Source organism: Oreochromis aureus, linkage group 20 (genome assembly GCF_013358895.1).
Source record: "Oreochromis aureus strain Israel breed Guangdong linkage group 20, ZZ_aureus, whole genome shotgun sequence".
In the NCBI taxonomy this organism is placed as follows: Eukaryota; Metazoa; Chordata; class Actinopteri; order Cichliformes; family Cichlidae; genus Oreochromis; species Oreochromis aureus.
This window is the reverse complement of record NC_052961.1, coordinates 35797479-35823393: the sequence shown is the minus strand read 5'-3', so window position 1 is coordinate 35823393 and position 25915 is coordinate 35797479. Positions and strand designations below refer to the sequence as shown.

The 25915-nt window shown below is 41.3% G+C and overlaps 1 protein-coding gene across 1 annotated transcript; it reads left to right on the top strand.

Moving 5' to 3' along the window:
- Positions 1 to 3958: 3958 nt before the first annotated feature.
- Positions 3959 to 23413, top strand: stk35 (serine/threonine kinase 35). Its single transcript, XM_031733973.2, has 3 exons — positions 3959 to 4690; positions 6833 to 7642; positions 20790 to 23413. The coding sequence occupies exons 1-2, from the start codon at positions 4141 to 4143 to the stop codon at positions 7573 to 7575; spliced, it is 1293 nt and encodes a 430-aa protein (XP_031589833.1). The 5' UTR covers positions 3959 to 4140; the 3' UTR covers positions 7576 to 7642; positions 20790 to 23413.
- Positions 23414 to 25915: the final 2502 nt, after the last annotated feature.

The following is a 25915-nucleotide window of genomic DNA, read 5'->3' as shown; positions in this document are numbered from 1 at the left end:
CATCCCAAACCATCTCCACTGGGTTTAGGTCAGGTGACTGTGGAGGCCAGGCCATCTGGTGCAGCACTCCATCACTCTCCTTCTTGGTCAGATAGCCCTGACACAGCCTGGAGGTGTGTTTGGGGTCATTGTGCTGTTGAAAAATCAATGATGGGATGGCATGTTGCTGCAGGATGCTGTGGTAGCCATGATGCTTCAGTGTGGCTTCAGTTTTGAATAAATCCCCAACAGTATCCCCGCAATGCAAACCCTACACCCTCACACCTCCTCCTCCGTGCTTCATGGTGGGAACCATGCATATAGAGACCATCTGTTCACCTTTTCTCCTCTGAACAGCTGATGTAGAGATGTGTCTGCTACTGGAGCTCTGTGTGGCATCTATCTGGGCTCTAATCTGAGCTGCTGTTAACTTGTGATTTCTGAGGCTGGTGACTCGGACATATTTATCCTCAGCAGCAGAGGGGACTCTTGGTCTTCCTTTCCTGGGGCGTCCTCATGTGAGACAGTTTCATTGTAGTGTTTAATGATTTTGCGACTGCACTTCAAAGTTTTCCAGACTGACTGACCTTCAGTTCTTACAGTAATGACGGCCTGTTGTTTCTCTTTACTTAGCTGATTGGTTCTTGCCATAATATGAATTCTAACAGTTGTCAAACATGGCTGTCAGCTGTGTACCAACCTGACTTCTGCACAACACACCTGATGGTCCCAGCCCCATTAAGAAGGCAAGAAATGAACCCTGACAGGCACACCTGTGAAGTGAAAATATTTCAGGTGACGACATCATGAGGCTCACTGAGAGAAGGCCGAGGGTTTGCAGCGCTGTCAACAAAGCAAAGGGCGGCTACTTTGAGGAATCTAAAATATAAAACATATTTAGAGTTATTTATCAGTTTTTTTTGCTACATAATTCCATATATCTTGCTTCATATATTTGTTGTCTTCAGTTTGTATCTTCAATGTATTAAGTAGTACAAATAAAGAAAAACTTAACTTAAACCAGGGGTCTCCAACTCCAGGCCTCGAGGGCCGCTGTCCTGCAGTTTTTAGATGTGTCCGTGATCCAACACAGCTGATTCAAACTAAACAAAACACAATTGTAAACAAACAATGAAGTGCAGTCAGGGGTCCGTTCTTCGTACCTCGCTTACTACATCCAAGATCAAATCATCGCGTCAACTTTGAGCTCGCTAATCCGGTTCTCCGAACACACCTGTTGTTGATGATTAGTATAGCTGGATGAAGTAATCTGAGATCACTGGGTGGTTTAAAAGGGGCTACGCATCGATAGTAGAAACATTGATCGGCAACCCTTTGATTGGTCGGCGAAGATGTCGAAGGAGCGCGTTCAGTATTTTTCGGCAGCAGAGCAAGAACTCTTGATTGAGGGATTTCAAGAGTTTCAGAGTTTAATTAAAACCCAAGGGAACACCGCAAAGGCTGCAAAAGCAAGGAGAGAGGGCTGGCAGAAAGTTGCTGACAAATTAAACTCGTAAGTAATTTCTTATATTATATTACATTATATCCTCTTTCACATTAGAGCCACAACAGGACCCACTAGAACATGGGAACAAGTAAAAGTGAAATATAAGAATATTCTACAGAATGGTAATATTTATCACTTATATTGCTTTTAGTCTCTTGAAAAGAGACCCTGAAATAATCTGTTTGTTTGTTTATAACAGCAACCAAGAAAAGGGCAGAGCAAATAAAGACAGGTGGTGGTCCTGCACCCCCTCGTCACACCCCGGCTTTTTGTACTGTGACATTTATTGACATTGTGGGTTTTTTTGTGTGTAGTTTTACATAACACTCCATCACTTTTACCTGTTCCCATGCAAGGGGTGACTGAAGCATGCACAGTAAGTTGGGAGATATATATATATATATATATATATATATATATATATATATATATATATATATAGGAGAGAGAGAGAGAGAGAGAGAGTGAGAGAGAGAGTGTTAAGTAAATAATACCCTCACGGGAAAATTGATATCTCTCTATGAGCACACTGTCGCGCTGAGCTAAAGGATCCTGTCTATCCCGCAATATCCGCTGAATTCTGAAAACTCTCCTTATCAATCTTGCACCTTCCGCAATGGGTTGCTTGCGTACAAACGGACAGGACATGGCTGCGACAGACTTCCCAAATCCACCTTCGCTTTTATAGCCGTGGTCTCTCATCTTGATTACACGAAGTGTTTTACTATTACTACTCTAAAATATGAATTACATCTGAAATAATCAAATACATGTAATAGAATGATTAAAAGTACATTTCGCTTTTTTTCGGAAATGACCTGTATGTATCTGTATGAAATCAATAAAAGAATCAAATACTGCATTATCTTTAGTTACATTGATAATATTTATTTATGGAAAAACAGTGGAGAAATATCGCTGTTGCTTTCGTATAAATGAAGCGGACATACCTGAGTGGCCGCGATCTAATCCTGTTTACATAAAGTAAGCCTGCTCCCGAGCAGGTTTACGCTTACGGATCTGTTGCTATGACAGCAAGTCCCAGATGAGCTTCGGAGAACCGAACGATCCAAGATCACGCGAAATCGTCAACATTCAAATCCAGCTAACTTACTTAGCGAGGTACGAAGAACGGACCCCTGGTTTGTTAACAAGCCAAAGATCAAAGAAGAAAATCAAAACTACTAAACCCTAAACTTAATATTTAACTAAGTACAAATACTGTTTTTAAAATGAAAGAAAACACACATTCTCCCCTTCAGCAGGAAGTGGTGGTGGGGTCCAATTATCCCTCTTTGTATTTAAACCCTGGCCACCACCTTTTGTCTGGCAACTCCCAGGGATCATGGCAGGTAAGAGGAAAGAGAAACAAATGTTAGTCAAAAATCAAAGTAATGAACTGGTATGAATACATAAGTAAACTAAATGTGCGTGCTTACAAATAGAACAAATGTATCCAAACCAAACAATAAACTTATTGGAAACTAAAGTGTGTTATTGTGTTCAAATGAAAAAATAAAAATGCATAGGAGTTACCGACTTTAGAGTGTGGCCATGGGTTTGGCCATCACAAGTAGCCAATTTTTTAAAAAAAAATGCAATGTGTAAAAATCAACCCCAAAAATGGGGAAAGACGGTAGACCGCTGTCAGATAAGTAAACAATATAAGAACAAATAAACAATATCAAATTAGGAACAAGTAGAATAATCATCACCTAATCATTCAGAGTTATACAGGACCCCAAAACTGCAAAAAATGTTGTCACGGGTAATTGCTGAGACATTGCAAAGTTGTTTTGAGTAGTCACCAAAAAAAGGAATAATAAAACTAGAAAATTGTTATTATTATCAACTCCAAGAAAACAATAATTATTTCTTTATTTTGAGTAAATAATATTTAAATTATGTTAAATAAAAAGCCATTTAAACCAAGCTATGTTTTGTATCTCAGCCTAAGAAATCGAACAAGAACTTCCTCCTTTTTCCTTAAATGCGAGCAAACTGCGATGTAGATATGGAATAAGATTTTAAACTGTCTGACTTTAGATTTTTTTGCATTTCCATGCAAACATCTTAATTTCTCAGAACTACCAGAGGACTACCGCTGATAGAAGGGCTGATAGGGTTTTGAGGGTTCAATCTCAAAACCATAATAACCCCGTTCAGATAGTAAACTAGATAAATGTGTTGGTTTTTTCATATGCTCACAGTTCGTGATAAAACATAATAAACTAGCGTACTGCCACAACACGGAATACTCATGCGTGGATCTGCCACAGAAGGGTCCCTCTGTATGAGTAGTGCGAATAATTAAAGCTCACAGCCTTATCTATAATCAGCCCCACGCGTGAGTACCGTCCCATCTGAAAATAAAAACAAATCCAGCATGCTGGCTCAATCTCCGCGAGCTACTTTCTCTCTCCGCCAATCAGCGCGCACCGCAGCTGCACGCTAAGCCACGCCCTCTGTTCTCTCTGAACTGGAACATTTTGTTTATCGTGCCAAAGAAGTTGGTACAGCTACGATGTGGCACGATTGTGTTCACTGTTAACACGCAGACGTTTTACATATCAAAGCACACAGACAGATAGAAGTAAGGACGTCGTAGCATAGTGCAGAGTTAGAGTAATGACAAAGAAAGACGTCCAGCCTCCATGCTCACTTTTAACAAAAAAGAAGTTATGGATTCTAACGACGGGAGGAAGAGACGCAAGGTAAGCGGCTTTGTGCGGGGCTGCAGGCGGAGTGTGGCCGGAAAGATGAAACGAGAGATGAGCAAAGTCCTCCGCTCCATAGCGCTGGACGATAACAACCATAAAGAGCTCGTGCAGGGGGAAGAGGACGACTACGACTGCTTCCCCATCAGTTTCCTCCGCAGTGACCTATTGGAGCCCCACTTGGTCGTGGCTCCCCGGTACAGCCTGCTACGAGAGGTCGGTCGCGGAAGCTACGGGGTGGTGTACGAGGCTGTAGCTCGGAAAACAGGGGCCAGGGTAGCGGTGAAGAGGCTGCAGTGTGACGCCCCTGAGAAAGTGGAGTTGGCGCTAGCCGAATTCTGGGCCTTGACGAGCTTGGAGAACCGACACCAGAATGTAGTCCAGCTGGAAGAGTGTGTCCTGCAGAGGAACGGCTTGGCCCAGAAGATGAGCCACGGAAACAAGAAATCCAAGCAGTACTTGCGGCTCGTGGAGACTTCACTCAAAGGTACACACGCTGCTGTTAGCTGTGCAGTATCACCAGTACAGTAATGAAAGTACAGGAGCTGCTGTTGGAGCTCGTGTCGTGGGGATTTTACCGGCCTAAGAAATGCAAAGGTTACGATCCACTGTGTTAAAGCCTCAGATGTCTCATTCAAGATTTAACCAGAATGAGGAACGACAAAAGGCCATATTTAAATACCGCTCAAGTTGGATAGCATTGTGAGCCTGGTTATTTATTATTTAGTATATTTAACACAAAGAATTTTTACACGCCGTTACAAATAAGAGAATGCTGATAGCTGCTAGGTTTACCAAAGTGCTGTAGACATTATATGATAAAAGGTGCAGGTTTCATTCACTAAAGAGCATTTAAAGTCAGCCTGCCGTGACGTCACTCCACTACTACCTATAGAAGGCACAGAAAAGTACACGGTGCTGCCCTGGGCTCATGAGAGAACACAGTGTACTACTTACAGCCTGCCCTTGTTAACTCAAATGTGACATGTTAAATAGTAATATTACAGTGCAATGTCAATGGCGGAGTTACTACATTATTAACTTTATATGATCAGTGCAATTTTAACCTACTTATCATGTCGTTTGTTTACATTCATCAGCCCAGAGATACATTTAGTGATGTTTAAATGTGTCTTCAACAAACTGAATTTTAACATCTTAATACTGATGCTGGGTTCTGAACAGGCCCAGTTTACAGTCTCTTTTTCTTTTAATAGCTTGCCTGTTATGTAAGTGTCACCATTGAGGCTCTTTGAATAAAATATTAATCCTAAGCTGAGATCTCTTGGATCCATCAAGTGATAATCAAGAACGTTTGTAGATTTGAAACGGTGAGAAGGATTTGAATTGTATCTATATGGCCCATCAGCTTTTGTCTTGAACCACCTAACAAGTTTTTTAAATGCAGGCAGTCAGTGATCATGACACAAGGATGATAACTGTGATTGCAGCCTTTGCTGTAATGCCTGTGAAAATCTAGCAAATTCCATGTTACCATTGTGGACAGGTAATGGACTTTGACGTGATGAAGAAAGTAAAGAACTCCCAGTGTCAATAGGAGCTCGATTTGGCAATTTACCAGGACCGGTACAGAATGTCAGCTAATACTGGTGTATGGCACTATATTGATCATTTGGGATGTAAACTGATAAGTCTTAACTGCCTATACTGGTAACAATTCTCTTTTAGAACCAGAAATACAAGATTTTGTTCAAAGAAGTTTTCAAAAACCTCTGTACCCAGTTTGATCTGGCTTTAATCTGTTTGAAGATTTGAACCATCTTATAAATATAAAGCCTTCCCACAGGTAGTGCTGCTTCACTTAAAGAACTGAAAAAGAAATGATAAAAGTCAAACAGGGAATGGATTTGGGCTTTTAGGGAGCAGCTAAATTAAAGGAAAGAGGGCTGTAAGAGTATTATTACAAAACAGAATCTAGCACAGTGGCTGCACACCACATTACTCTCACTTTAAAAAGACTCATTTAACCAGTGTATGTTTAAACTAAACTGTCCAGCATGGTCCACACAAACACGTTCTGGTTGCCATCAGCTTGTGGCTCAGACTTCTACAGCCCACACTCTAAAAGCATCAGTGTAAATATGTATGTTTAAACTAAACGGAGAACTGCGAGATGGATCAATGTCAGCGGGTTTTCCAACTTGGCTGGACTCGCAGTCCTCATAGGCCCCCATAACTCGTGTAAGAAAAGATCTGAAGTTTGAAACGTCAAGCAGAGCTCTTTTTTTTTTTCCTTGAGTGGCACAGCTAAATGTGTCAGCAGATTGTGATCTGTTGCATGCAATCACAAACCAGTGACAGTGCTTTTCCCTCCCTTCCTCTTTAAATGGTCCCACAGTGTGCCATAACAGTAGCTTTTACCAGAATCTTGCAGTTGACTTTTTAAATTTTCTTTCCTGGAGAAAAAACAAAGTAAACTGTCGGCACGTGAGTTCTCGTGTGCAGAAATGGCACTGCACTTGTTTGAGTCAGTGACTCAGTTTTCTTCAATGCTGGTCACTGTCATGGCACGGAACACGACTGGGTTTAACTGCTCATCAGCTGACTTCATTTCGGTGTTTGACAGTTGTCATCCCACTGTTCATATCTGCTCCCTTTGTTGTTGCAGGAGAGCGTATCCTGGGCTACTCAGAGGAACCATGTTACCTCTGGTTTGTTATGGAGTTTTGTGACGGTGGGGACCTTAACCAGTACATTTTGTCCCGCCGGCCTGACCCCCAGACCAACAGAAACTTTATGCGCCAGCTGACCAGTGCTGTGGCTTTCCTGCACAGGAACAGTATCGTCCACCGCGACCTTAAACCAGACAACATTCTTATCTCACAGAAATCTGGTTTTCCTATTCTTAAAGTGGCTGACTTTGGACTCAGTAAGGTTTGTGCTGGTCTGACCTCCAAAAACCGTGAAGAACATCCCGTAGCAGGAGCAGGCGGCAGAGGGAGCGTCCAGAACAGCACGGTCAACATAAACAAATTCTGGTTGTCATCAGCCTGTGGCTCAGACTTCTACATGGCTCCTGAGGTGTGGGAGGGTCACTACACAGCCAAGGCTGACATCTTTGCTTTGGGCATCATCATCTGGGCAATGATCGAAAGGATTACATTTATTGACGCAGAGTCCAAGCGTGAACTGCTGGGTACTTATGTTCGGCAAGGCTCGGAAATTGTCCCCGTTGGGGAGGCTTTGCTGGAGAACCCCAAGATGGTGCTCCATATTCCTCAGAAGGCCAGAAGCTCCATGTCTGAGGAGGAGAAGAAACTCCTCCACGAGATGCTTGCAGTAAACCCTCAGGACCGACCGGACGCCCTCCAGCTGGAGGTGCGGATGGACCAAGTCACATGTGCTGTGTGACAGCCCACACCTCCTATAGCCTCTTATTTCCCTGACCACTCAAAGAAGGGACCTTTCAACTTCCCAGGTAAGATTGATGTCTTTATAAACCATGACCTCATCTGTCTGTTAGGAAAGGAAGCACATTCACAAAATAAAAAAGAACTGTAATGCCAAGATTAATTGTTGTTTGGCATGTGGTTAAATTCAACTTAATTTGTTAATCAGAGTTCACCAGAGGCCTGGTGGAGGTTAATATTTACTTACCTAATACATGCTGTGGAAAAGAGACGGTAAAGTGCTTAAATTGTATAGAATAAAGAAGTATATGAGTCGATGATTACATGTGGTTGGCAGTTTAAATTGCTGAGTGGTCAATAAGACCAGACATGCCAGTCCATTTCATACTGAAGGTGAGCTTACCCCCTTGGTTGCTACAGTACACAATCATTCAGTTAAGAAATGTCCATTTCTTAACTGCTGAGTTAAGCAATGAAGAAGTGGAGATTCTGGATCAGACCATTATTTGATTTCTCCTCCTTACTAAGCTGTCTCCATGTTGGACAATCACTTCGCAATTATTGTGTTTTTTAAAAAAAACAAAAAAAACATTAAAATTAATGGTAATGGTATTTTAACAACATCTTAGAAGATTAGTCAAACTCATGTATAAGCTAGGAGCTTGCTTCCAAAGTTGCAGAATAGAACTGTTTCTGTGGGATGAAAGACTAATTAGGTGGCATCTGATTTAAAAAAAAAAAAATTCTTTTTTTTTGTTTTTTTTTGGCTTAGTTATTTGTCACAATGTATTTGTCAGTTTGCAGAGGGCAAACTCTTTTTGTGCCACATACATGTAGAAAAGTTTCCCGGTCAGTATTGTTGGTGTCATTGCTTTGGTACAGTTTGCGTTTCCCATACGTAACATAAGGGTCACCAACATTTTTATCTCTGATGGAATTTTGTTTGACTCACCATTAAATATGAATTGACGAATTTGGGGGGGAAAAAAAGCACAGTGGGCTTGGGTACAGGTTTTTGTTACTAACTATAACCCAAGAGCCAAGGTATAATAAATGATAATGACCCTTTTGAAAATGAATTAGAAAAGCAGTTATCTCTGCCCTCTGCTGATCGCTTGATCCATGGGAACCAAACCCAAAGCCTCAGGTGACGTCCTAGACCTGTCCCTTCACTGCACATACACTCGACTTCTGCTGACGTCTTGCCAGAGCTTCGCACGTCACCGCAGGATTAACTTGGGTAAAAATATCTCTGTATGCAAAATGAGAAATTATTTGAAATGATCATGTTTGACAAAACAAATCTTGCTTAAAATGAACGAACAAATACAAAAGCGTTTATGGTAGGTGAGAGGAGGCGTGTCCATGTACTCAGGGGAGAGGAGAGGGTGGTTCAGGAAGACAGCTGCGTGATCAGTACTGGGAACTAAACGGGGTACAACCCTGGCCTGAGGGCAAACAGCTTGGCTGTGTGTGTGTGTGTGTGTGTGTGTGTGTGTGTGTGTGTGTGTGTGTGTGTGTGTCAGTGAGTGAATCAGAAAGCGTTGAATAAGCCTTCTGGATCTTTGGCATTTGTACAGTAAATGTGTTTTATGTGGTTTGTTTTCACACCTGACAGTTTTTGAAAACACTGACTTCAGTTTTTATCACCACAGAGACTCTTCAATAAACCTCTCCTGATACACAGCCTGGCTTATTTATGATCAGTGAAAACTTGGCCTGTCATGGCCCCTGTGTTGTTCTGAAGAGGACGATATGTAACATCCCTGTTTTTAAATCTCACTGAAAATTATTAAAAAACCCACAATGTTCCCTGCATTGGCCCTAACTCGTACCACTTAAGAATAGTATGAAAGAGCTAGGTAATGTGCCTTGGTGATCAGTGTGCAGTGGGACACCAGGTCATCAGACAGATTTTAATATTAGACAAAGATAACCCAACAACTAATATCTACAAATGAACATAATTCAACAATAACAAAGAGACTGGGCAAAAATCACAAAGGTGGAAATCACTGTAGACCAAAAAGAATGCAAAAGCTCATCTCACATTTACTTAATAAAAAAACATCTGGATGATCCAGAAGATATTTGGGAAAATATTTTGTCGACTAATAAGAAAGTTTTCATCCCATTAAACCTAAATAAAAACTTACATAGCATTTCAAATAAAGAACACCAACAGTCAGTGGTGGTAGCATGGTGCTCTCTACCAGAACATCCCGGGCAGCTGGATAGTGTAGTGGTAAGATCCCCCATGCTAAATAAACCTATCCCTGGAATGGCGCGGCTATGTCTGCAGCCTGCCTGCAGCTCGGACACAAGCATTTCACTACATGTTGTATTCTGTATAATTGTGTATGTGACAAATAAAGGTTGTTTGTTTGAAGGAGAATGTGCAGCCATTTGAAGCTCAGGTTTTGCAGCAGGGTGATGATCTGAAACACCAAGTCTACCTCAGAGTGACCCCCCAAAAAACTCAAAATATAGATTATAGTCAAAGTCCAGCATTAAAATCCTATTGAAATGCTTTGGGATGACCTTAAACAGGCCGTTTATGTTAGAAAATCCTCCAGTGTGGTTGAATTAAAACATTTCTGCAAAGAAAACTGGGCCAAAATTCCTCCAAAGTGAAATACATTTATCGCAAAAAGCTTGATAGAACTTCTGGTAGCCAAGGTTTGCACAACCAGTGTTAGGTAGTTACTTTTTCACTTAGGCCAGGGCCAGTTGGGTTGGATAAGTCGACATCCTGGACCTAGATGTAGAAGCAGAGGAATGGTTGAGGGTGCAGCTAGCATCCTAGCATCAGTAGCACAGTTGGAAACATTAAGCTGTGTTGTCAGGGTGCTGAAAGCTGATGCCTCTCGTTTTAGGGCCCACTGTGGTGGGGCTCCAATCCAAGCAGAAATCCTTGATGGGTAATTATTTTCAGGGGAACTGACTGGAGCATGAGAGCAGTGATGTAACTTCTGAACCTGGTACCAAGATAAGCCAGCTTTTCAGGAGACTCGCCTGGCTTGAGGGGTGGTTTTGGAGCAGGGAGGAGTAGAGCCAACAAAGGAGCTTTTGCTGGTGGGTAGTCTTCCTTTATTGAAGCTTATAAAGTTGCAATTTTGACGAGGTGTCAAGTGAGTGAATGGAGTGGAGGGAAGAAATGTGCAGAATGAATATGACACACCTGATTATTGTTTGGTGGTGCCAATGGCTGCCTAACGGTCCTGCAGCATGGCACGTGGTGTTCTGCTGTAACTATTCAGACGGCCTAAAGTTTGTTAGTCTAAAGCATTGACTACAGCGTTTTTGGCAAAATAATTTTATGCAAGTTGTTTTTCTGGAAAATGGATAAAAAGTTTCAACATTTAAATTTAGTTTTACTTGGATTCATCGGAAAATTGGCCTGAGGAATTTCTACAAAGAGGTACAGAACAGTATAACGCAGACCTTCCTAAGCTTGGTAATCTTTATCAGCTTTGTTTTTTCTAATCCTAAAACCTGCTCATCCCTACTCAGTAGCTGGATCTTTGTGACAGTGTTTGTTAGAAGTGTGGAGAGATGCTTAAACCTTAACTGGAAGACACCCATACACCATATGTATTACCAAAAGTGTTCAGTCACCCATCCAACTAACTGCATCACTTCCATCACCACAGGTGTGTAAAATCAAGCACGGTGGATTGTAGACTGCTTTTACAAACATGTGTGAAAGAATGAATTGCTCCCAGAAGCTCAGTGAATCCTGGTGTGATACTGCGCCACCACCTGTGCAACAAATCCAGCTGTGAAATGTCTCTGCCCTTGAAAATTTCAGTCAACTGCTTGTGTTATTATTACAAAGTAGAAGCAACTGGGAACGCCAGTACCTCAGCCACAAAGCGATAAGCCACGTAAAATCACAGAGCGGGGTCGGACGATGTTACGGTGCATAATACGCCGAGGTCGCCGACTTTCTGCAGAGTCAGTGTAGCTCAGGAAGCCAAGCAGGTCATCTACTAATGGGAAGGTTTGACTGCTTCAGTTTGCATGTCAGATATGTGTGAATGGTAGATAGGAAGCACTTATGCATTGAAAAACGCACGTATGAATGGGTGTGAGTAAGTGGATGTATAAAGAGCTTTGAGTGCTCATGTAGAGTAGCGCCATATAAGAACCAGTCCATTTACTCACTGCAGACCTCCACACTTCAAGTGGCCTTTATATTAGCTGAAGAACAGTGCATAGAGAGCAGCTGCATCAAGCCTGCACTGCAAAAGTGTTAGAGACTGTAGTTTAATCTCCCTGACTGCTTTGTTCTTTTTGTTTGTTTTAATACAAAAGCTTACGTTAGGCATAATCACATCTATTTACAGTGTTTTTAATATCTATCTTAATCACATTAAGATGGGAGTGTTGGTGTGTATTTAAACATAACCAATTCTGGGCCACCCTTAATTTACACGAGTGACATCAGGTCACTGAATGGTACTTTTTTAAAAACTTGAGTGCTCATCACCTTACATGAAAAAGAAGAACAGATATTGTGTTTTTTCCTGTTTTGGAAGTGGATAACAGCCATATTCCTGACCTCTGTTGTGCACTGCAAACAGGACAACGTTGTAGCGTACCCACTGTAGATATATCAGGACGGCAGTGTAAAGTTATGGAGTATTTTATTCAAAATATCAGGATAGAATAAGTTGTTTTGCGGCAGTGTGTGCATGAAAATGTCCTGGTGAGATTGTTTAGAGTGGAAAGCTTTTGTAGTGCATCAAATGGCTGTTCAGGCGATGCTCAGTGACCTAAATCATTCTCCTGTTTGTTTGAACTTGAACTCTCCACTTGCCAGGATTAAGCATTCAGCTCCACAGTACTGTTCGCTGTCACAGACCTCATTCTGTGACGTAAGGTCTCTCAGACCTGAAGATGCCACTGCATGTTAGCTTCCTGTCTCAGACTGGCCTCATTCTCTCGTGTCATGATTGGATAGCATGTTACACAACAGGAACGGCTGTGGTTCAGTGGAAAACCCTGAGGGATTAGTGTTTGTAAGCACACACAGAGAGAAGGGGAGGCTGTGGTTTTTGCTGCTTGTGCATATTTACTGGATATCAGGACATGTTTGACTGAGGGACAAACCATCACACTCACCATTTTCAGACCAACGGGAGAAAGCACAATGTGTTGAGTCTGTGGCCATCTATGATCTCTCATCCAGTCAGCACGACGATGGATGTTATTTTCTGTTAATGAGATGTGGAAAGAATAAAATGCTGTAATATGTGTGTGAACAGGTAAATGAGCTTTGCAGTGTGAGCTCTGGAAAACTGAAAACTGCTATGTGCCTGTATATAAGTCATCTGTACGGAGTGATGAGTACAGACTTGGAAAGTAACTGAGAGTAAAAAAAAATAACACAAAGTAAAATTACTGCTCAGTGTTTTCTTGCTGAATTAGTTCATCAGAATGCAGCAATGTGGTAACTGGAGATCATGGAGAGGAGGAAAAAATGCTGTTGATGAGACTTAAATTTTCTTGATTTAACAACAGTATTGGTGTTTGACACACGGCGTGGTTGTAAATTAAGGTCGGGCGATTGGACGATATATCGACGATAGGCTGAGCGTTTCACTGATGGTTTTTACAAGCGATTTATTTACATGCCCATGAGTAAGTTTGCTAATAATGTTGGTCGAAGCTAACAGAAGCAGTCAATGGAAAAAATAATAGCGCTGAAGAGTGCGCCCAAATGCAGCGATTCATTTACTCAGACTCACAACAGAAAGAAAAAACAGCAGCAGCCTATGTTCAGAAAAATTTTATTGAAATAAAAACCCACAGTGGTGCGGAGGGAAATAAAGAGGCTTCTGTGTTTATCTGCTTACACACTCGACCAAACAACAGACACAAAAAGTCAGTTAAAAAACAAAATGTATATCACCATTCGTCGGTTATTGGACTGACGACTGTCGGTTGGAAAACTGTTACATATCCTCCAACCTTACAGTAAATACCTGGGAGGCTCACTCAGGCTGCCAGAAACTGGAAAGTCCAGGCTGACAAGCGACCAGCCGCCAGCTTCAGAGTCATGTGTGATAGGCAAATCACTCCTTGTGATTCAAATGAGCATTTTTTATCTGTGTGCAGTGAGATGTCTTCACATTTGTGATTACACTGGCAGTCCACAATACAAACACAGTCTGTTGGCTGTCACATACCAGGAGAGGTTCATGGCATTTTCCTTCTCTTTAAAAATGACTCTCATAGTTAACAGATAAGAGACAAACTCCTTCACCGCCCAAAGTGAAACCCATGAAGTTCAACGAAGTTCAAATGTACTATTTGTTAATTAGGCCCCATCTTAATACTTGAATTGTTTTCAGTTCTGTTGTCACAGGTGGATAAAATCAAGCATGCTTGCGTTTACAAGTTGAGAGGGCTGAGTAACAAGAAAAACTGAACACCAGCAACTTTATGGCTGAACTGCTCCTGTGAGTGTAATGTGTAGGTGTCCCAGTGCTGTCTCTCCTAAAAGAGAACGGCCCCCATTTATTAACAATGCACAGAAAGTGATGACATCCAGCAATGATCTCATTCATTTTTCATGAAAGATAACATATTTTAAGATAAGATGGATACAGTCTCTCAGAGTATCTAAATTCAAAGGTTTAAGCCCTTTATATGCAATTAATCACTTTAATTCTAATTCTGAGCATTTTGGGGCTTATGGCATTTCAGAATACTGTAAATCATGATTATAGGACAATTTAACAAATATAGATTATTAAATATTATTATAATGCAGGCTTCTGTCTTACAACATGATCATCACTTTCTCCAGTTCCCCTGAAGGTGAGGAAGAGCAGCTCATCTGCTAAGTGCCAAATATGTTCACTTGGGGCATGAACCCCAAGTGAACATTACATATGGAGAAAACATGCTTGCATAAATGAGACACTTTGCATGCATGCATGTTTCCTGATATAGAGAAACGTGGCGTATGCAGAGAATGATTCTGATTTACTAACATGCTCAAGGTTGTTGGAACTAAATAGGCTGGTGTGTAAGAATGTTTCCACCCACGTGTCATTTGTGCTGTGGTCAGTAACACACAACATGGATACAACGTGTTTTTGTGTTTGTTGTCTTCATAAAGGACATAGTTTGAAAGGCGGCATCGGATGGCCGGGGTGGAATATTTAGTGACATGAGTCAGCATTGATGTCCATGTGCGTTGTGCGTGACATCCCCTAATCCACCCCCACCCGCTCCTCTGCTGGACAATGAGATGAGGGTGCTGCTTTTGGTTGATGGCTTATGGGAGCTTTGGTCGGGAACATTTTGTCTTCTTGTGTGCAGCCGTGTGTCACCGCTATCCAGACCAGTCCGGTCCAGAGCAGTGTAAGCTCCCGTACTGCACACACGTACGCTCCTTACTTTCAGGAATTCTTTGGTTTTCATATGAACTGAGCGCTCGAACAAGCTGTGTGCAAACTGAAGCGTTTTCAGCAAGTTGTCCTTGCAATGGACACGAGTGCTTATGTGCTATAAAGACAATACTGCTAACCCTGAGCACGTTTGATGCTTTCACTCTTCATGTGGCTTTTTTGTACTCTAAAACAGAGAGGATGCTGATTGTGGACAGCAGCCTGAAGGCACAGTACGCTATGTTACGTATGGGCTCGGCAAGCGTGGGCTATTACAGGGTGGCTGAGAAATGCCGAGAAGCCGTCTTTACGAGAGTTTGGGAGAAAGCGTGATGAGCGCACTGGTTTGTTCTTATGTAACATTGTTGTAAAAACAGGCTAGCTGAGCGGCTGCAGCGCTTGTAAATATTTCCTCTGGGTCCTCGGGCCTCTGAGGAAGAACTGCAAAAACCAGTTCTTACACAAGTGATCACAACGATGCACCTCACTGTGTTTCTGTTCAGAAGCAAAAAGACTAAAAGCTCGAGCCGACCCCTGCTTCTAGGCTTGGATGTCTATAATTTATGATAAGCAACCTTCCTGTACAGCCCAGCAAACCACCTCTTCTCACAGTGAATAACACAGAGCCACATCTCTTCCACTCTGCTGTCTCCATTCACAGCAGCTGTGTTGGATCTAATGGTGTGTAAGCTCTTTACATGTTGTTAATCTGCTGACAGTCTGCATGCCATCAACCACAGACTCACAGCTCTGTGGTGGCGCTGTCATGCTTTGGTCTCCTGCTAGTTTCTCTTTGGTTAAATGTTGCCAACAAACCTGTGGCTCGCTTCATTTTGACTTGTAAATAATAAATAGAAACAGTTTGGTCAGCTGAAAGTGAGGATTTTGATTTGTTGTCATTGCCAAAAGGGCCAAAAATGAAACCATAATAAATGAACCTTTTATATACTTTAATGCAGACCTGAGACAGCTTTAGCCAAATATTCTTCTCTTCTCCTCAGTTCAGTTCAATTCAGTTTGATTTCTGTAATCCAGCTGACCCAACCGTCATCACAAAGGACTTTCAGGGGATCGTCTTTGAGCGTACACTTGGAAACAAAGAAGAGGGTTTGACACGGTTTGATATCTTTGGGTTTTGGACCATTGGTGAAACAAAACTACACATTTCACAATAACATAACAGAGACAATGACTGATCTGATGGGTTCATTTTTCGTTTATCTGGCATTCCTCCTCTCATTTAGCAGCATCTGTAATACCTGCTGTAAGGTGGCTGTGGCTCAGGAAGTCGAGTAGATCATCTGCCAATCAGAAGATTGCAGTGTTCTTGGACTCCATATTGCTCCCAATACTTCACTTGTAAAAGTGCTTTGGGTGATCAGTTACAGTAGAGGAGTACTCTATAATAAGGTTGGGCGATTGGACGAATATATTGGCTATCGACGATAGACTGCCGTATCGTCGATAATAGCGCTGCACCCAAATACAGAAGCAATTCATTTACTCAAACTCATAACAGAAAGAAAGAACGACAGCAGCCTATGTTCAGAAAAAAAAAAGCATTTTATTTAAATAAAAAAACCCACAATGGTGGGGAGGGAAACAAAGAGAAAGTGGCTTCTTTTTTCCATTATAACTGTGTTTATCTGTCTGACACACTCGACCAAACAATAGATAAGGTAAAAATCAAAATGTCTCTTCCAGCGAACATGAAAAAAATCCCTGATGTAAAATTAAGTCTTTTGTGCGATTTGGTGCATCTCAAATGAATGAATGAATGAATGAATGAATAATCCAAAAGTAGCTATATTAATACTAAAACAAGTCAAGAAAAGAAACAAGAACAGAAGGTCAAATATTCCCTCCAAGCAAAACTTATAAATTCTTTGAGAGGAAAACGAGCCTGTTTTCTTCATCAGGTGTTAGCAGTGTGTGCAGGTGGTTAACAACATTAGCAGCGGTGCTGAAGACACGTTCTGAAGGTGTGCTTGTGGCTGGTATACACAGACATTTCCGTGCCATGTGTGACATCAATTGGAAACATTTTTCATGCATTTTCCACAGAGCCAGTGGATCATCTTCTCCAGATCCGTTTCTATCTGCGCCTTCTCCTCCAGTGTGCAATTTGGCAATTAGTTTGTCCATGTTTGGACTTCTTTTGCAAATCAGTCCATGCGTGATTACATTGCTCCGCCCATCAAAAAGTCTGCGCATGCGTGAATATATCGCCTATTGTTGGTTATTGGACTGATGATTGTTGGTTGGAAAATTTCTACATATCGCCCAACCCTAAATAAATACTAGTCCATTTCCATCATGTGCTTCTTTTCAGTTTCACCCATAGCGGTTTGTATCCCCTCATTCTTTGTGTTGTGGCACAGTTCCTAACATATTTGTCCTGACATTTAACAGAGTATTGCAGCATTAAAGGTCAGATTAGCATCACTCACATCCTAAATATCTGCTCATGAGAGAACAAAATATTAGTTGTGGTCAAATCGTGGTTCAGTGGTTAAAACTCTCACAGCAGAAAGCTCCTGGTTTGAACTTTGGCCATTCTGTGTTAAGATTTCATCCAGATACGGCAGTTTCTTCCCACACTCTATAGATGACCGCATTAATTTGAATATTCTATATTCGCCATAAATGAGATTTAGATGAGGTGTGCAGGATAAAGCAGTGTATGAATATATGGTTAGATCTGGCTTGTAGTTTAAAGTGCTTTGAGTGAAGAGTAGAAAGGTGCTGCATGTGTGTTTGCTGCCTCTGGCAGCCCCACCACTTCCTGTAAGATACCGGCCTCTCTGCTGCGTGTTAATGAGACAGTCTGCCTTTGGGTTATAAAACAACAAGAGGAGGCAGCAGGCCGTAGTTCTGTCCAGGAAATACTGAGCTTCCACCTGGCTTGTTTTCTTTATTACGCTTGCTTATAAAGAACATTAAACAGAATAATCACATGTTGACTTCAGTGAAAGTTGAGTTTCACATTTTTAACCTTTTTAGTTTAACAATGGCTAGTTTCAGGACAAGAAAACACGACTAACTAGACTTAAAGCTTTAATTGCACTAATGGTAACACAATGCACTGTTTAAAACTAGCGATGCTACCTTCATTTGACTTCCAGTGTGGATTAAACACACAGGGAAAACATCTGAGCAGCACCTCATGCTCCAATCAGACAGCGAAGAAGAAAAAATACACTTAAAATACAAAATATTATATGAAAACATGTTTCTCCAAAATGACAAATAACATCCAAAAAACAAATAAGTAGTGACTGAAAGTGTAGCCGTGCATTGTGGATGCACATTGTTCTATGTTCCATTGTTATGCTATTTTTACTGCCGTAGTTTTTGTGAAATAGTTTCTTTCTCTATGCAAAGTAAAATAATTTAAGCATCATAAATCTTAAACTTAACACTGTGTTTGTGTACGTGTCTATTTCCCCCCATTTATACCCTTTGTATAACTACATTTATTGCTCATGTCAGACGTGTACGTCCTGCTAAGCTGATCTACTTTTGTCCATAGCGTGTGCCGTGATGTTATGCAACATATGAAAAGAGGAACAAAGCGCTGCCAGGCTGAGCTGTTGCATGTCAGCCGGTGAGCTATTATTAGAGCGCAGTTCTGAACCAAACCTGGACACATCCAACGGCAGGAAGTATGGCTGTGTGTGGCAGTGCTGTCATTTTTACTGCAGGTAGACACATACAAACGTGGACGGTCCTACTTTTGCACCCAGTGACCTCAGTGCTTTTGCTATAGCATCCCTGTGCAGTAGTGCAGTGCACATTTCTTTTCTTTATAGTAGTTTGCAGGACTCTGCAGACAGATGCCTCTGTTATAGGGTTTGATTCAGATGAGATATAAATAATTTTGCATGTCACATGTTGCAGTGAGGGAAAATAGTTGATCTGCTGCTGAATTTGTAAGTTTGGTCAAGAAATGAATAGTCTCTTTATTGATAGTTTCATTTTAATGGCGGGGGACGGAATATCAATCAAAAATCCAGAAAACCTCTATTTTTAAAAAGTTATGGATTGATTTGTACGTCATTGAGTGAAATCAGTCGTTGATCCTCTATAAAGCAGCCAGAGTTCAGATTGGCTGTGTACCCATGTGATACACAGATTACAGATTGTCAGTTCAGTTGTATTTATATAGTGCCAAATCCCAAGAAGAGTTGTCTCAAGGCACTTTATATAGAAAGGTACAGACCCTACAATAATACAGAGAAAACTGCAACAATCAGAATCCCTAAGAACAACAACTTGGCGACATTGGGAAGGAAAACCTCGGCAGAACCAGGCTCAGGTCGGGGCAGCCATCTGCCACAGGGGGTTTGGGGTGAGGGGAGGCAGCATCGTTGAAGAGAGCCGGAGGGCGTTGCTAATCAGTTTCATGTCCTTTGGAATTAATGAAATTACCAACAATGGCAACATTGAAACAACTTCCAAAACAGGAATGGTTTTATAGGTGGAGGCCACTGACCTTGTTCCCTCTCTATGTTTTAGTGTTATTCTTGTTTAAACTAGTTTTGCATTTGGATGATTGTATGATTACTGTCAGCCTAAGACAATACCTGCAGGTTTACAGGTTACACAGTTAAGTATGCTACACAAAAGCAGCATGAAATTCCAAATTCAAATCAAAAGTGATTTGATTTGAATGTTCCTGATCTGAACTTGTTGTGTAATGTACATAAACACCGAACGTGTTTTGCGGAAGATTTGTCCTCAAAAAACGCACTGTGAAAAAAGTAAGCAAAGTTACAAATTCAGACGAGGATCAAACAATTTTCCTCTAGTGTATACGCATTAAAGCTATTCATATATATTCATATTGGAATTATACTCAAAGGAAAACGTGTCTTACTTTGGCTGCAGACGGGCTTGACTAAACTAGTTCTGTGTTTTCTAATTTTTTCCAACCTGTTCGGGCTGTGTGAATAAACATGCTTATGTTTCAATCTTGTGACCTTTGTCGTACATTGTGGAAAAAAAGATATAGTGATTTCAATAGAAGGTTTGCAGATGTTTAACTTAAACTCACGTGATAGTTCACTCTGCTGTACTTTTAAGATTATGAAGTGATGCTGTATATTTCTGCTGATGACTTAATCACGGTTTGCACTGGCAGACCGTGTGGAGGGAGGAAGAGGACCCAAATGCAGACAGTTGGAACGAAACTATAACGAAACTATAAACAAAAGGCGAGCCATTTATTTGTGACGGGGAAAAGGTACAAAAGAAAAGGCAGATGCACACTGAGGTGAAACCAATCAGAACTAAACTGGGAAGAACTGAACACAACAGACAAAGAACAAAACCTTGAACGTGATAAAAACCTCAACATGATAAAAACATGGAGGCATGGAAACATGATGAGAACTCAACAGACGACCTGACAAGGAATGAATTAAAACACACAGACCAAATGCACACAGGAGGTGATCAGGGGAAGTGAAACTAAACACAATGAACATGGGACACCAGACCTCTTCAAAGTAAAACAGGAAACATAATGAGACGCAGACATGAAACACATGAAGGGTGCGGGAGACTTAAACACAATGAACTATAACAGGACAACATTGGTAATAAAGAAATGAACTTAGATAATCTAATGAACTTAAACCATAAACATCAAAATATATTAAAACTAAAAACGCTGGGTCCGGTGACCCAGGGTCGTGACGGTAATATTACTTTTGCTACTGAATGATTTGTTCTTTCTGAAATGTTGACTTTTGCTCGTTGATGCTGACCTGCTGATTCTTTGTGTCCCCACATCTATGTGTCTACACAGGTATCGACTCCAGTGGAAAAATGGACCCTGACAAGATGAGTTGTGAGGAATCTTCAATCATAATTTGAGTGACAGACCACTCGCTGGACCAGTCTGCAAGTCAAACCACAACGACGCACTTCCACCTCCACGTAGTTCCAACACAGTCACTGTGGTGCTTTGGACTGGGGACGATTGGAGGACATCGTTTCTCTGAGAGCGACCTGGGCGTGAAACTGCGTCTAATGTTTTGTAGTGGTGGACTTCTGTTCCCATCATTCCCAGTATAGGCCTGTTCTTCCTTAACCGTTGTAAGGTCTGTGACTGTGGCACAAGTTACTGTATGTTATTGCACTCTACTGTACCAGTATTCAATCATTGTACTAATGATAGCAGTAGCTGTAAACAGTTGACATTCACCTCCCAGTGCAACCTTGTGCCTTAACAATGATGTACACCAAGTGCAATTTGATTTCTAAAACTATTTTGTGGGTCACTTTTGAAAGTTCACACCAAGAAGGAAATTTACTGGAACCACTTTCATCTCATGGAAGCTGAGCAACTGAATCTTCTGCTTTCAGTGGCGTTTGATACAATATTCCAGGCTGCATTAATATCATATGGGAACGTGCTCCCCTCTGTCCAAACACCATCGGGAAACCATCGGGACCCGAGGCGTCCCAACATGCTAATGCCAGACACAACAGGACACCCCCAGAGTTTCTTCCTGTCAGTGCCCTGACAGGTCAGAGGTGTTTTGGTGTCGTGATCAGTGTCGCACTGGAGAAACACTGTGCATATATGATCAGTTTTGTGCCCTGAAGGAGAAGCAGCAGGCCTGTGTCAGCTCCACACAACCCTTCAGCAGGGAGTTCACTATCCTATTGGACATTTGTTCCTGATTAATCCAAAGAGCACCTGATGGAAAAGCGCATCTATGTGGTAACGTGTAGTCATCCATGTTTAAAAGATACTGAGGATGGTTCTGTATTCTTTTGAATGGTGCAGTGTGAATCATGTGTATCGGGTCATATCTAAGCAGCACTGACCTGTTTATGGCAGAAGGACCTCTGATTAGCATCTGGAGGTAATTCCCCAAACCAGCCACAGTAGTGTGTTACTCTTTGCAGTGTCGCGTGATGCTGTGGTTGGACAGAGGCTTGTGGTTGGTTGATCGGAGCCCCTTTAACTCCTGGGAAACTTTTGGGATTTTTGACTTGATTTGTGAAAACTGGTCACTCCAGAAAATGTATAAAGCCATGAGGCTTGAAGGAAAAGAGCAAAATACAACACAGTAACTTTAGAAGGAGAGCGCAGTGTTAGATAGAAAGCTCTTCTAGCCTTCACTCCAGCATAGACCCGAGGGGCTCCTTTGGGTTTCACATCACTGTATTACATGGTAGTATAATACAGTAGATTTCGAGGTGTTTTGTGATGTACCTCTACCTCATTCTCTGCACTCTGAAACCTCTTTCCTAGCTTTACTGTCACTGTAGCAACCTTATGTTAGTCTGTGATACAAGACGCACTTTCTTTGAGTGGGATAGATTTTTACCTCAGACTCAATGACTTGTTATTTTAATTCAACCTCTCACTGATGTTTGTGTTTTGTTTTTTTCTTTTGCTTTGTGACAACTTATCCCATTGTAACATCGACATCTGCAGGATCTTCTGTCATAGATACTGTATAACAGAGCAATGAATACGTTGTATTTATTCAACAATGACAGCTCCAGCTCAGAATAGTTTAATGGGAATTTGGGAAACAGACACAAATTTTAATTGGTTACGGTCATGGACACGAAGATGTGTGGGTAAGAAATAAATGAGTTAAACAAATGGTGACAGAAAGTCACCAGTCTACATACACAAACACATAGATTGGGTTTCTTAAAGTGTTTCCATAAGAACAGTGTTTGAAGGCAGATTAACCTACAGAAACATTCAAACCTGGCCAAGCAGTGCGAGCCAGTGTTGTTGTGGGACGTCACAAACATGTTTGTAATAGTTACACACTTATAATCTCATTGTGAAGCATACTGAGAGGTGCACCCACACTAACTCCTTGGATCCCTTTCTGAGAGCCGTTTGTGGTGAATGCTAACACAACTTGAAGGTGTTTTTTAAATTTGTGGTGAGTTTAAATGTTTGGAGTTTTGCTAATGGGCTAGCGTAACATAGACAGTCTTCCTTTTGAATTTTTGGGGTTGTTGAATCTCTCAGCTGCTCAGGAGTTTTGGTCACATTCATGTTTCTATAAGCGCTAAAGGCAAGGTTGATACCAAACTGTTATTCCTAAAGGCTTTACACACCTGCCCTGCTGCCACTTTCTGTACGAGTCAGCTCGTTTAGTTCTCTCGCGACTCGTAATGATTCCACTTTAAAACACTTTACTATGCAAAATGTTTCTGCCACAATGTGAGCACCACACAGAGCCACACCGTTCACAAGCTGTTGTGTGTAAGATCTTGAATTCTTCTAGTGCTGATTTCCAGTGAGTGCAGAAATGTTTCTTTGACTTGTTGTATACGTAAATACTGATTTTGTAACTAAAGCTGACAGGAGCCATTAGAGAACCAAGAAGGCATTGTTTTTCTGTAACTATGTAACTATTCTTGGAATAAATGGTTAAAACTGTAAATGTCTGCATCATGTGTGTTATGTGTGAACTTTATTTTGTTTACAAAGTCACATCATGGCCGTCTTCCTTATTGGATGAAAATCAGACAGATTCTTAAACAAATGTAATATAATGTTGGGATTAGGGAAATAATAGTTTTAAAAAAGCATTTTAAGTATAGTTGAGGGCAAAAAACTTTCAGAGTGAAAATAAATGTGAGTCAGTACAGTGATGTCGTGGATGCAAGCATACAGTCTGCATTTCCTCAGCTGAACCGTTTGGCACTCGGGACAATTTTGTCAAACCACCAGAAAAAAACCTCAGTCTTTTTATACATTCAATTTAATATCTGCATTTAGCCTGATGTTTAATCACCCTGGAGCAGCTTGCCTTGGGAGTGAAATAGCTCCTGGGACACGTGATCCCTTCACCACAGTGAGCAGTGATTTTATGCAGCAGATCACTTAATCACTTACTTTGGAATTAATGATGCAAATTTGTCAAAAACTATTTACACGCTTATTTCACAGTCTTTTGCAATTTGAGGCTTTTTTTCTTACTGTTTGAGGACTTTGCAGGAGACATTTTTATTGCATCTGTCCCAAATTATAGATCCTGATTCATTCTGATGACAAGAAATACCAGTGAAGATTTGACCTTAAACAGTTTTTGAAATATTCATGTCCCACACAGAACCAAAATGATTTTACAAGCTCTGAACATTACAGGTTTAAATCCATGGATGCACAGCAGTGGGCTGTGCTATGGCTTAAAAAAAAGTCAGTTCTGTTCATAATACTGATACTGAGAGAAAATAGTTTAAATTGTTTAGAAAGGCCACGTTAAAATCCCTGCCTGTGTTAAAAAAATCATTTAGGAAAATTTGGCCAAAAACGATTATTTGGTCCAAGTATACGTTCCACTGCAGCCCCTTTCATCGGCACTGTTGATGTGCCCTTTGCTCATTTCCCCAGAATGAAATGCAGCTGGGTTGTTTTTTTTCAAAGCAATACATAATAAGATACATACAAGGTTTACTTTGGTATCAGTGGTGTGACACACAGGTAGTATTCTACAGCACTGAGTGTCCATAAACATCATTCTCAGCATGGTTTGTGTTCAACATGTTCTCATTACAACATGCCTTCAAAGCATAAAGGCATTTTGTCAGATAGTGTTACATAGTGCTTTGATGTAATGCCCACTAACAGAAAAATACCCTCATTTTTGAGATCTTTGAAGCAGATGTTAAAAGGTTGAAGGATGAAGTTGGCATAAATTAGATTTTTGCACTTGGGTTTAATTTTCCCTGCTTGTTTAGCTCAGTTTTGTTTTCATTTGTTTTCATCTGCTGCTCTGGTTTAAGCACTAAAACAACATTGTTAGGAGAAGATCATGGTGTGCATTCAAATACACCTGAATACAGCAATAACACTTTGAATGAAAAAGGGTGAGCTGTGCATGACCATCCTTCCTTGGTGTTGACATAACGTGGAGCATCATGCAAAACAAGCTGAAGCACTGTGTGCATGACTGAGACATGCCAGTGCTCTTTTACTCCCTGGCATAGTTTAACCCAAGACATAATTTTTTAACCAACTTTTGCTCACAGCTGAAAGAATAACAGAGAGCACTGCGGTGCTATCATCTTCCCATGATCATAAGCGTGTATGGAGTGTACACAACTCCACAGAACTGCTGAACAGCACCATCTGATTAGCCTGATGGATTAACTGGAATCTTCACAGTAGGAATGGTTGAACGTTTTTGTCACTTAACTCACTGAAGGCTTCACATGTGGGCTGGACAACTTGCTCGCTTCAATGAAGCTGAACTGTTCGTCTTTTTTCGGTTCCATCTCTGCTCTGTCTTTCTTTAATGTAAAGAATTGACAGATGATTAAGAAATATGAACTCAGTTTGTTTCATTAGAAGTTATTGATTGGACTTAAAAACACAATTACAATAACAAAGGATGTGAAAAAGCTCTGTTTAATCAGAATTAACAAGTAATGTTCACAAATTAGGCAAATTTAAGTAATATGAACCCAATATTTTTAAGTTGAATCAAAATCTGGGTTTACAGTGTTCTGCAGGGTCACCTGGTCCAGCCCTAACTATATGCTTTAGCAAAAAGGAAAGTTTGAAGCCTAATCTTGAAAGTAGAGATAGTGTCTGTCTCCTGAATCCAAACTGGAAGCTGGTTCCACAGAAGAGGGGCCTGAAAACTGAAGGCTCTGCCTCCCATTCTACTCCCATCAGCTGAAGACTTTCAGGGAGTTTTTAGGACATCCTCCAAAGTATGGAGGCCTATCTCCCCTCCCCACTCTCTGTGCCAGTGGCTGATGCCCTCAGGCATTGGTGGTTCTTGGTGTCCAGGGCTGGGCGCTCAGGTAGGTACCGGCTCACTCCGGGTGGCTGCTTGGTGGGGCCTGGTGCCCGTGGCTCGGTTGGGCCTCTTCCGAGGTGTGGGGGGCCCTCAGGCCTCTGGGCCTCCGGCTCGGTTCACTCTGGCACAGCTGGCTGCC

Bases quoted from the DNA above. Each gene is read 5' to 3' on its own strand.
- stk35 (XM_031733973.2), top strand. From the start codon at position 4,141: ATGCTCACTTTTAACAAAAAAGAAGTTATGGATTCTAACGACGGGAGG. The intron at 4,691-6,832 runs GTACACACGCTG...TTGTTGTTGCAG, and splicing joins CGTGGAGACTTCACTCAAAG to GAGAGCGTATCCTGGGCTAC.